Source organism: Toxorhynchites rutilus, chromosome 3 (assembly GCF_029784135.1).
Source record: "Toxorhynchites rutilus septentrionalis strain SRP chromosome 3, ASM2978413v1, whole genome shotgun sequence".
Lineage (NCBI taxonomy): Eukaryota > Metazoa > Arthropoda > Insecta > Diptera > Culicidae > Toxorhynchites > Toxorhynchites rutilus.
The window spans coordinates 54,851,776-54,864,930 of record NC_073746.1 but is presented as its reverse complement, the minus strand read 5'-3'; the positions used below and the strand labels follow the sequence as shown (position 1 = coordinate 54,864,930).

The 13,155-nt window shown below is 44.5% G+C and overlaps 1 protein-coding gene across 1 annotated transcript; it reads left to right on the top strand.

The window, feature by feature from the left end:
* Positions 1-2,550: 2,550 nt before the first annotated feature.
* On the top strand, positions 2,551-9,283 carry LOC129773150 (uncharacterized). Its single transcript, XM_055776723.1, has 2 exons — positions 2,551-7,919; positions 8,548-9,283. Exons 1-2 carry the CDS (start codon positions 2,551-2,553, stop codon positions 9,281-9,283), a joined length of 6,105 nt encoding a protein of 2,034 aa, XP_055632698.1.
* Positions 9,284-13,155: the final 3,872 nt, after the last annotated feature.

Genomic DNA, 13,155 nt, shown 5'->3' with positions numbered 1-13,155 from the left:
TCTAGAATACGCGTGACCACAGTGCAAGTCGGAAGAAATTTCTTTGACGAAAAACCCCCCGATCAGAACGGGAATCGAACCCGAACACCCGGCATGATCATGTGAGACGCTAACCACTCGGCCACGGGTGCCCTTGCGCTTATTTATACCTTCGGATATTATTCTATAATGTTATGAAATTTTAGAAACAACTGTTGCGTTGTTGTTGAAAGTTGCATTACTTTTTCATGCTCGAGAGAAGCGCAGCTGTCACCCTTTGTGGAGGAAGTTTTGCTACTGGCAAGCGAAACCTAATCACATAAAAAATTCCAGAATGACATTTACTTTCTTGGTGACTATACAAGCGAAATAAACTTTTTTTTGTTAATAACCTCGAAAACAGTAACAATGCTTCATTATGATCAATATTAGCGCAAATGCAATCCTAGTTGAAAGCAGTTTTGCGACTGGCGCGCGAACCTAAATAACTTATAACATTCCAATAAGACATTCAAGATACTTGGTATTCCCTAAATATTTTTTGGCACACAACCTCAACGTCTGCTTCGCCATAACGTCAGTTTAATGCATTGATGCATCCTCAAATGCACCAACGAAGCCCTTCTGATGACGGAGAACAAACAATGTTAACTGCTTGGAAAAAGACTGAATTATACCACACAGCTTGTACTCTGCCCATCGATGCGAATTCGCTGATGAGTTTGTCAAGAGCGGCCGCCTTCACCACCAGCGAGGGGAGCTTGATTTTGGTTGCTGCCTGGGTCACGGCGTTTACATTTTCGACCAACGCGTCGAAATCGCCTACTTCGCTGTTGTTCGATGCGGTGTCACATTCGCGAAGGCTCGGTTCAATGCGAGCGCTTTTCACTGCACCAACATCGCGTGCATCATTAGATGACGCTTGCCTCGAAATTTTATTGCCCCTGGCAATGCGTTCGATTTTTGCAGGGCTCGAGCCTGCCTTCCTCTTCTTCGTGCTCATCACACACTACGCGAAGCGTCCAATTTATGACGCGGAAAGAAAAACACAATACGAATAACGCGAAAAACGAACAGAAAAACCAAACGACGATATCCAAGTTGGATTACCACTGGTGGGGTCCAATCTTAGATCGAAGCGCAGCGAAAGCAGAGTAAACTGGATTGCTCAACAGTCCGATGCCGAATGAAAGTTTACCTCAGCGAGATCCACTGTTTATACTCTAGGCAAGTATTCCCCTTCATTCTTCTACTTTTCCTTTGTTCACGTTCCTTGCAATCCTACGATTTCCCCTCCGTTAGTCGTCGATAAGTTGCTCGTTATTGACATCTCTGTTCGGGAATGCACACAAATGGACAGAACAAATGTATGGGAAAATGGAAACGCTTAAAGTGTTCATGAAATTAAACCATTTACAAACCAGGGGATTCTAATGTATAGCATAGTAAACAAATCTTACGGAACTTTCGATTAGTTTAGTGTGTAAATCGTGAAAATCCGTTCGCGGCAAAAATAGTTATTAACGTTAACTTTATTTCATAAAAACGTGACCTGCTTTCTGATTTGGCACCCTTAATAAAAGACGTAGTTCTACGTCAAAAAGCAATATAAAAGCGGTGTTCACGCACATCATATGCCGCATGTTCACGCACATCATATGCCGCGCGTGAATTCTATGTAATGCTCCTTCCGAGCACCCCCGTAAAAACTACTAAGCAAGCTTTGCTTTTTCCTGTTTTCTAGTATCCATAGAGATAATAAATTATTTTTATTCGGAAAAAGACAGCCAACCGCGTCGGTCGCTTTAAAAAATTGTGTAGAAAATAAATTACTTCGAGAAAATTGCTTCGTTTTTGAGTGCGTGTACTGAAAAAGGAAGAATCGAAATTGGTGAACCCAGACCCTCTGACCATCAAACCGAGACGGGTCCGAACATTGGTGCCGTGACCAGGATTTTGCTGTAGGTCAAAGGGTTATCGGATACGCAATTTTTGGTCGTTTGTTCGTCGCTATTCTACAAGCCAGCTATAGGGTAAAGGACCCTGCTGCATTTTTAAAATTGGAGCATAGAATATCAGCATACAAGGCCTATTGTACAGGCTCAAACGGTGAGTACCTGTCCAATAATTTATGCTGATTCTGTTGGATCTACCGGATCTTTCTTTCTCGGTACCTGCTGCGCACTTTTCTTTCTCGAAATTTCCAAATACGGCTTGAACTATTTCAACGCATGCTACTGCGATTTGGTGCTTGAGTTTGGAAAACTATCTCGCTTGAACGAATTGCCCGCGATCACGGGAGGCCTTGTTCATCGTTACGTCGTGAGCATTGGTCTTTTTTCACGAGTTACCCAATCGATGCCGACACACTTGCCTGGACAACATTGGTCAAACAACGCTTCCGGATTATTGTTCCTGTATCAGAATTAAACAAAATACAAGGCCTATTTTCATAGGCTCGCAGGTGAGCCTCTTTCCAATCCTCATACTATTCTCCAGTGGGTGCTTGCTTGTGTTCCTTGTTTTGCAGCTATCGTTTCTTTTCGTCTGATTTCCATCAACATCGTCAACATGGGGAAGAAGATGAAGGCAAACCTTCAACTCCGAGAGGCTGTTATCGGATTCGTATACCGGACCGAAAAGTTTGTTAAGAACTACGACGCTGACACCGACGTCCACCAACTGCAAGAACGGATAGCAAAACTGGATGAGAAGTGGAGCAAATTTGAAAGCGTCCAAGGTGACATTGAGGAATTGGAGGAGGATGAAAATAACATGGCGGCCCATGAGCAGTTTCGAGCGGATTTCGAGGAGCTGTTTTTTAAGGTAAAGACAGGGTTGAGGTCCAAGTTACCATTCTCTCCACCCTCTCCCACCGCTACTTCTTCCATTAGAGATAGGAATGTGGGTGCATGTACTGGCATTCGCTTGCCCAAGATCAGCTTGCCAGAGTTCAATGGGGAATACGATAAATGGCTGCCATTCTTTGATACTTTCCGATCATTGATTCATGAAAACACGGATTTAAATCAGATCCAAAAATTTCATCATTTGCGAGCGTCTCTAAGGGGTGAAGCACTTAAGGTGGTTGATTCTTTCCAAATGAGCGAAGCTAGTTATGAGGTCGCCTGGTCCGCCTTGGTGAAACGTTATTCGAATAAATACCTTCAGAAGAAACGCCATGTAAACGCGATGTTGCAATACCCGAAAGTGAAGAAGAGGTCGGCAAATGGAATACACGAGTTAATTGAATGCTTCGATCGACATACGAAAATTCTCGATCAACTGGGAGAAATTACTACGGACTGGGGAGCGATGTTGATGCAGTTGTTGGTGTCGAAACTTGACGATGAGTCGCTGAAGGACTGGGAGGAGCGTGCGGTCAAGAAAGACGATCCTGTTTTCGCAGATGTTATGGAGTTTCTTGAAGGACAGACGCGGATCCTGGATGCTGTAGCGGTCGATCGACGTTCGGAGAATCTGCCATCACATTTCTCCACCGCTAACTCCAGCTTCAAGAAATCGGGTTCCAAATTTTCTGTGCATGCAACCACGGACACTCCCTCGATGCAGTGTCTTCAATGCAACGGTCGACATTACCTCACAAGCTGTCCTGCATTTGGCCAGATGTCATTAGAGAAACGTTTCCAAGTAGTCAACTCTAAGAAGCTGTGCAGTAACTGTTTGAAACAAGGTCATCTGAATCGTGACTGCACTTCGCGTTTCCGTTGTCGCACTTGTAGCAAGAAACACCATTCTCTTCTCCACCCTGGAATAGACGCGGCGGCTTTCACTCCAACTGTTAATCCAACTACGCAGGTGCCGTCTTCGAATCGGCAACAAACAAGCCCTTCCACACATGTGGTTTCAACAGACGATTCTTTGCAAACGGTGCAGAGTTCAGTGGCCACAATTTTCGCTTCCAACGTCGCGACAGAACATCGAGAGTATCATGTCTTCCTTTCCACGGTACTGGTGTCGGTAAAGGACTGCAACGGGCGGTCACATCTGGCAAGGGCGCTTTTGGACAGTGGGTCACAGGCAAATCTTATCTCGGATCGTCTGTGTCAGATTCTCAAGTTACCTCGGAAAGGAGTTAGTGTGCCGATTTCTGGTATTGGTAGTTCTACTTTTCGAGTTTCACATTCCGTGTCGACGACGATTTCATCTCGAATAAGCGATTACTCAGTACCGATGGAATTCTTTGTAATGAAGAAAGTGACTGAGGACCAACCATCAGCGACTATCCCCATTGGAGACTGGAATCTTCCAACCGACATCGAGTTAGCTGATCCAGGGTTCAACAAACGTGGTGCGATTGACCTTCTTCTCGGATTGGAATATTTCTACGAGTTCCTCCTGCTCAATGGTGGCCGGGTTCAAATCCAGCGCATAGGCAACGGGCGTCCACTATTCGTCAACACAGTATTCGGGTGGGTTGCAGCAGGAAAGGTTAACTTAGGTCGAATGAATCCAGTTCCCGTTTGTCATGTGGCAGTTGACAACTCATTGGAGCAGAAGATCGAGCGATTCTGGACTATTGAGGAGATTCAGGACGTTCCGCGGCTAACACAAGAAGAAATCGATTGCGAAAATCATTATAAAGTCACGTTTTCGCGTGACACCGAAGGACGATATGTGGTTCGGCTCCCAAAACGATTGGGTTTCGAAAAGATGATCGGAGACTCAAGAGAAATGGCGGTACGGCGATTGATTCAGCTGGAGAGGCGTTTTAAGCGGGATGAAGATTTGCATAAGCGGTACAGTGACTCCATACGAGACTACTTGATCAACGGGCACATGTTATTGGTCGAAGATGTGGAGGAACGGTCTGAGCATCGGCTCGTGTGTTACTTGCCACATCATCCGGTCATCAAGGAGACCAGCACGACAACAAAGATTCGACCAGTGTTCGATAGATCAGCCAAGACAACCAGTAATTATTCCCTTAACAATGCACTGATGACGGGACCGGTTATTCAGGATCAACTAATTGATCTGATCTTACGTTTCCGCAAGCACAAGGTAGCGTTAGTCGCAGACATCGAAAAGATGTACCTACAGGTGAAGGTGCATTCGGACGACTGTCCACTCCAACGCATTCTCTGGCGGTTCTCTCCATCCGATCCGATAAAGACTTACGAGTTACAACGGGTAACATTTGGTTTGGCGCCCTCTTCTTTCTTCGCTACTCGATCACTCCAGCAGTTGGCGGAAGATGAAGGCGATGCGTTCCCACGAGCGAAAGCGGCGCTCGTCGACGATTTCTATATAGACGATTACATCGGAGGCGCTGATTCTGTGGAAGAAGCGGTATTACTGAGACAGGAACTTGAGCAGTTGTTACCAAAAGGTGGTTTTCGATTGCGCAAATGGAATTCCAGTACGGAAGGCGTGCTGGAAGGCGTATCTGCAGAAGATTTAGGAACGCAAACTACATTGGTGCTCGACAAGGAAGAGCAAGTGAAGGCGCTAGGTGTCATTTGGAAACCGGGGCCGGATGTACTTGGTATCGGCGTCTCCACATCTAGCATAATCGGTTGCTGGACTAGGCGACAGGTGTATTCGGTCATTGCACGACTTTTCGACCCACTCGGACTCATTGGTCCAGTCATAACATGGGCCAAGGTTCGGATGCAGCAGCTCTGGGTGGCTACCCAAGATTGGGACGAGCCACTTTCACAGGAATTAACGGAACGGTGGGCTCAATTCTACGAACAACTTCCTCTCCTCTCTAATGTGAAGGTGAATCGTTTCGCCTTCTGCTCGCAGCCATACCTGGTGCAGTTTCACATCTTCTCAGATGCGTCGGAGGCGGCGTATGGGGCGTGTATTTATGCTCGAACGATTAGTCAAACGGGACTGATCAAGGTGGAGTTATTGTCATCAAAATCACGACCAGCACCGCTGAAAAGGGTCAGCATCGCAAGGTTGGAGCTCTGCGGGGCGTTGCTCGCAGCGAAACTCTACCAAAAAGTACGACATGCGCTAAAGATGGACGACACTGAAGCTTGGTTTTGGTCTGATTCGACGGTGGTCCTTTGCTGGTTGAGATCACCATCCTATGTCTGGCCGACGTACGTTGCGAACCGTGTCTCACAAATCCAGGAATGGACGAAAGGTCATCGATGGAATCACGTCAAGGGGACGGAGAATCCAGCCGATCTCGTGTCACGAGGAGTCACACCGAAGGACTTTGTCGATCTGCAAAACTGGTTCCACGGTCCTGCTTGGTTATCGTTGCTGGACCAACACTGGAATAATCCCAAACGGTATGAAGATCCACCGGAAGACCAATTAGAACGAAAACGGATCATTTTAACCGCTTTAACACATATGGAACCACATCCACTAATCGACCGTATCTCATCGTACTGGAAGTTGCTTCGAGTAACAGTTCTTTGTTTACGCTTCGCGCGGAAATGTCAACGTCGACACAACGAAATTCCTGACATCTCTCACATCAGTGTCGCAGAACTGCAAGTCGCAAAACAAGTTTTGGTTCGTCAGGTGCAGCAGGAAGCGTTCGCTACAGAGCTTAAGGAGCTATCCAATCATCGCGTCGTCCCAGTCCGTTCACCGCTGAAACTCCTCAACCCGTTTCTCGATCAGCAAGGCGTACTCCGTGTTGGTGGCCGGCTTGAAGCCGCGAACGAATCGTTTCCCGTAAGGCACCCCATCATCATCCCTAGCAAACACTCGTTCTCGCGTCTTGTCGCTGTTGCATACCATCAGCTCTCCCTTCACGCTGGCCCACGTATGACGCTCGCACAAGTCCGCCAGGAATATTGGCCCCTGAATGGCATGTCTCTAGCAAGCTATACTTACCGGAATTGCATTCGCTGTTTCCGAAGCAACCCTGTCCCTGCCACTCAACCTCCCGGACAGCTTCCTCGTTCTCGAACACTTCCCGCTCGACCTTTTGCCACTACTGGCGTAGATTTCTGTGGACCAATCTACCTCAAACCCGTTCACCGCAAAGCTGCAGCGCAGAAGGCCTACATCGCTGTTTTCGTCTGCTTCTGTACCAAAGCAGTTCACTTGGAGTTAGTGGGCGATTTGTCGACAGCTAAATTCATCGCCGCTCTTCGTCGTTTCGTTGGAAAACGAGGCGTTCCTGCCGAAATCCAATCGGACAACGGGCTCAATTTCAAAGGAGCTAGCAACGAACTCCGAGCGCTATACGATCTGCTCAATGATTCCTCAAGCGCAACCACCATTAGCAACGAAGCAGCTCAGATTGGAATCGTGTGGAAATTCATTCCACCGAAAGCTCCAAACTTCGGTGGTCTTTGGGAAGCCGCCGTCAAATCCGCTAAGTCTTCTCTGGTGAAACTTCTCGGACAACGTCGGCTGTCGTTCGAGGATATGACCACCGTTCTTGGTCAGGTTGAAGCGGTAATGAATTCTCGCCCTTTGACACCCCTTTCCGAGGACCCCGACGAATTGGATGTTCTGACCCCGGGTCATTTTCTCACCGGATCTTCGTTGTTGGCGATTCCAGATCCGGACTATACAGGCGTTCCAACCAATAGGCTCGAACACTACCAACAACTTCAACAGCTCATCCAGCAGCACTGGAAGCGTTGGCGAAGGGAGTACATCTCGCAACTCCATAACGTCAACCAGCGTGCCTTTCCACCGATCAAACTGAAGGTCGGACAGATGGTCGTCCTGAAGGAGGATGACAAAGCACCGTACTCTTGGCCCCTCGGCCGTATCACTGAAGTCCACCCTGGCCCGGACGGAGTGGTCAGAGTAGTGACTCTGAGGACATCGCAAGGGATATACAAACGGCCGGCGTCTCGTGTTTGCCTGTTGCCGTTTGAGAAGGACTCGAGAGGGCAACCATCAACCTCCTGCCTTCTGCAGTCAACCAGTGGAACCCCGAGGGACGTGACGTCCCCTACTCACAACTATGAAGCACAAGGACATAACAAGTGATGAAGATAAAATAATTGTAATATAGATTTAGTAAATCCTCATGCGGATTTAGGTGGCCGGCATGTTCACGCACATCATATGCCGCGCGTGAATTCTATGTAATGCTCCTTCCGAGCACCCCCGTAAAAACTACTAAGCAAGCTTTGCTTTTTCCTGTTTTCTAGTATCCATAGAGATAATAAATTATTTTTATTCGGAAAAAGACAGCCAACCGCGTCGGTCGCTTTAAAAAATTGTGTAGAAAATAAATTACTTCGAGAAAATTGCTTCGTTTTTGAGTGCGTGTACTGAAAAAGGAAGAATCGAAATTGGTGAACCCAGACCCTCTGACCATCAAACCGAGACGGGTCCGAACAAGCGGAATCCCCACTGCTTGCACTCTCGAAGCATTACTTCCACTACTCAAGTTTTATCGTGAGTGCAAGCCACAAACGGTTAATCCCATTCCATAGAGCGGATGATGAGTTCTTGATCGGAAAGTGTAACAAGAGACGATCAACTGAAATCTTACGACACTCATCGAGGAGTTTTTAGTGGCTGACTCAGTCTCAGTCTCAGTCTCAATTTCAAAGGAGCTAGCAACGAACTCCGAGCGCTATACGATCTGCTCAATGATTCCTCAAGCGCAACCACCATTAGCAACGAAGCAGCTCAGATTGGAATCGTGTGGAAATTCATTCCACCGAAAGCTCCAAACTTCGGTGGTCTTTGGGAAGCCGCCGTCAAATCCGCTAAGTCTTCTCTGGTGAAACTTCTCGGACAACGTCGGCTGTCGTTCGAGGATATGACCACCGTTCTTGGTCAGGTTGAAGCGGTAATGAATTCTCGCCCTTTGACACCCCTTTCCGAGGACCCCGACGAATTGGATGTTCTGACCCCGGGTCATTTTCTCACCGGATCTTCGTTGTTGGCGATTCCAGATCCGGACTATACAGGCGTTCCAACCAATAGGCTCGAACACTACCAACAACTTCAACAGCTCATCCAGCAGCACTGGAAGCGTTGGCGAAGGGAGTACATCTCGCAACTCCATAACGTCAACCAGCGTGCCTTTCCACCGATCAAACTGAAGGTCGGACAGATGGTCGTCCTGAAGGAGGATGACAAAGCACCGTACTCTTGGCCCCTCGGCCGTATCACTGAAGTCCACCCTGGCCCGGACGGAGTGGTCAGAGTAGTGACTCTGAGGACATCGCAAGGGATATACAAACGGCCGGCGTCTCGTGTTTGCCTGTTGCCGTTTGAGAAGGACTCGAGAGGGCAACCATCAACCTCCTGCCTTCTGCAGTCAACCAGTGGAACCCCGAGGGACGTGACGTCCCCTACTCACAACTATGAAGCACAAGGACATAACAAGTGATGAAGATAAAATAATTGTAATATAGATTTAGTAAATCCTCATGCGGATTTAGGTGGCCGGCATGTTCACGCACATCATATGCCGCGCGTGAATTCTATGTAATGCTCCTTCCGAGCACCCCCGTAAAAACTACTAAGCAAGCTTTGCTTTTTCCTGTTTTCTAGTATCCATAGAGATAATAAATTATTTTTATTCGGAAAAAGACAGCCAACCGCGTCGGTCGCTTTAAAAAATTGTGTAGAAAATAAATTACTTCGAGAAAATTGCTTCGTTTTTGAGTGCGTGTACTGAAAAAGGAAGAATCGAAATTGGTGAACCCAGACCCTCTGACCATCAAACCGAGACGGGTCCGAACAAGCGGAATCCCCACTGCTTGCACTCTCGAAGCATTACTTCCACTACTCAAGTTTTATCGTGAGTGCAAGCCACAAACGGTTAATCCCATTCCATAGAGCGGATGATGAGTTCTTGATCGGAAAGTGTAACAAGAGACGATCAACTGAAATCTTACGACACTCATCGAGGAGTTTTTAGTGGCTGACTCAGTCTCGTGTCGATTTTATTATGCTGTCGTCTCCCGCCCGATTAACAGCAGACGGGAAATGGATGCAATTGATTAATTTTATTACCAGCAGATTTGGGCGAATCTCATCCCGCCCAAAATCGTTTTTTAGATACCAATAATTCTGAACATTCACAGTTCTCTCCAAATAATTTTTCCAATAGTAATTCAATTAGTGACTTCACGAAACACCTTTCGAATTCGATTGAATTTCAGACCCTTTTTTATTTTGTAGATAAAATGGATCACATATTTGATAAATTCAATTCTGTGTGGTTACGTTCTTCGTTGCGAATAAATGTAATGAATTAGTATGGACGTATTTTATTCATATATCGTGGACTTCCGACATATCTGGCAGTAGATTTATCGAACGACTAATGTTTTTTATATCCCTTCAAACTTGTTGCATCTCTCAAGTGTGCATACTGCTTTGACCGCAGATTTGCATGGTTAAATCTGGTTAATTTCAGGTATTCAGTCTTCATTTTGTCGAATGAATACTGTTGGAACAATAGGTATCGCAGCAAATGATTATCAACATCCTACCTTTTCATCAAACGGTATGCGAAGAATTTCAGTGAACTGACGGCATTGGAATATATGCTTTGTGAGGACCACACAATTATTATCAGAGCTGATAAACATCCGACTGGAAGTCATGAACATCAATTCAATGTGCCCAAGATAAATTTATCCTTTGAAGGTCATTAACCTTTCTAAAGATGATCAGATGGAATATATTCCAATGTCGTCTGGAATAACCTGTCCAACACCTTATGATCGTAATATTGTTTTTGCTATTATTCTGATGTTTCATAACACGGCACTCTATTGATTATTCGCCGAAAATGAATAAAAAATATCCTTGAAGTTAGCCTACGGTTTTAGTAGCAGTGCAATATGGTGAGCCAGTCTCAGGATAAGAAAACATTGAAAAATAAAGTTTTTTTTGAATGAATCAATAGTAAAACAAAATGTCAAAAACTTTCTCAGCTTTGTGATAGCAGAGAATCATTATCCATTTGAGTTGTATGAGTATGGATGAGTGGCGGAAAAATATATCTCGCAAGACCACGTGTTCGATGTCGTAATAGCCTTGGCCAATAACGCATTTACATTAACTCATAAAATTAGTGATTTGAGGAGGATTATTGATTGTAGTCTCTTGTAGATTAATTTAAACACCATCTGAGAAATCCTCTGTGAAACATTAAACATGAAAGTCGTCCTATCTGCTGTAGCGCATTTTTTTATTTTACCCAGTTTCATCGAAGTAAACGCACTCGGAAAGGAAAATTGAACGCCCGGATGAGAGAGCGAGAATCGTACGTCATAGAGACACTCATTCCCATGGAGCAAATTCTTGTTAGGAGTTGTAAACAAAACGAGGACGGAGAGTAACTCAATTATTCGAACTAGTTTCAGTCTAGCAATGCTTTGGTCAACTCAGAGTTACCAAGAGAAAATCATTTGGTTATGATGGGTGAGGATTAATAGTTAGTCGCAGTTTGCACAGATTGCGATCTGTGCAGTTTGCGATTAATCGTAAATCACATCATGCTCCCTTGTTTTCCATCCTTGATCACCATCATTCCGAGAGGGAAATGAGGGAATGCAAACATTTCTGAGAATAGATGAGAGGAAACGAGACAGTATTTTTCCGTTCTAATCGAGAATGAACTTTGTGAAGAGGATAGGTGAATGTTTTCTGTCTCAAATAAAGTGAGGCATAAACGGAGAATAGAACGGTGAGTTTTATCTTTGAATGAGTGTTGTTGAACGAATTTCGATGCGATTTTGCCCATACCTGATCGTACTCCACCATGCAGATCTCTTTTCCCTTCTTTTGAAAATCGGGAACAAGCTTTTCGGAACATTCTTTTTAGATAAAATCATAGTGTCATATAAGAGTTAAAAGGTTTGCTATCTGTTTGCAGAATAATGATTTTTATTTCTCTGGAAGTGGCGAATGTGTGTGCTAATGTATGAAATTGACTCAAACTCATAATCGTACGCTGGTTGAAATCTCAACTCGATTTCGAAGGCGTTGGCCAATTTCCGAATTCCATCATTAGTATGGTATCCCTTGTTCATTGCAACTATCTTTAGCTGTCTTTAGCCTTATCTACGATTTTTTTTTTTGTGTATTCGGAAGGAATATTTATAATTTTTTTCATTAAGTGGTTTTAAAATCATTATTTTTCAGAAATTTAATGATTTCTAAATTTCCTACACAGATAACTTCCTTAGTTTTTTACTGGGATTGCTGTCGGGAGATTGTGGAGGAATATCAATAGCTTTTGAGTAATTGTAATGTAACCGTGTGCGAACTTCATATGTCTTGAGTTCTGGGTCATTGTCTTGGCAAAACTTGAATCCTCAATTCTATCCCATTTTGTTGACACTTTGTTTCATATTTTCCTTCAGGATGTTCACGTAAACATTCTGATCCAATATACCATCGATGAAAACTAAAGTGTTCATACATGCACCCTCATACCATGCCTCCACCACTACCATGTTTAAACGTTGCTTTCAGATTTTTTTACGTTTAATTCATCGTTGGCCTCGTCCATACGAAACGATAACCATCGGAGCCAAAAATATCAAATTAGGACCCATCTATGGAAAAAACATCTTACCAGTAAATATTGATGTGTTTCATGCTGTTTGGAATAATCAAATTGGAGTTACTGATTTTTTTGCTATTAAACGATTTGTCCCTCTGTGCTCGGAGATTTAAGCTGCCCTTCCTATGCACATTACAAACTTTTTGTTTGCTCAATTTGGTTTTTATCGATGGTGTAATGGATCATAATGTTTACTTGAACATCCTGAAGGAAAATATGAAGCAAAGTGTCAACAAAATGTGATAGAATCGATGATGCCAGGACAATGACCCAGAGCTCAAGATATATAAACGAACGAAATAGAACGAAATAGCAAGCCCCCGTCACTCATCTATAAATTTCGAGAGGGACTATGGAATCCCAGTTTGCAATTTAATCGAGCGGTTATAAGCAAGATGGTGGAGTTAACAGGTGGCTCGTAATTTACACTATTTAGAAAAGACGTTTGAGGAATGGTAAGACGAAAAGTTTGGATTTGTTTATGTTACGAGGGTCACTATTTATATTTCGGGAATAGGAACAAAAACAAATAGTTAAGCTGCGAATATATTTTTATTGTTTTTCAAAGTACTCGCCACGATGATCGATACACTTTTGCATGCGCTTAAACCAATTTTCAAATCATTTATTCCAATCGACACGAGCCTTTTTTTTGAGCGATTGTCAAAGTATGTGGG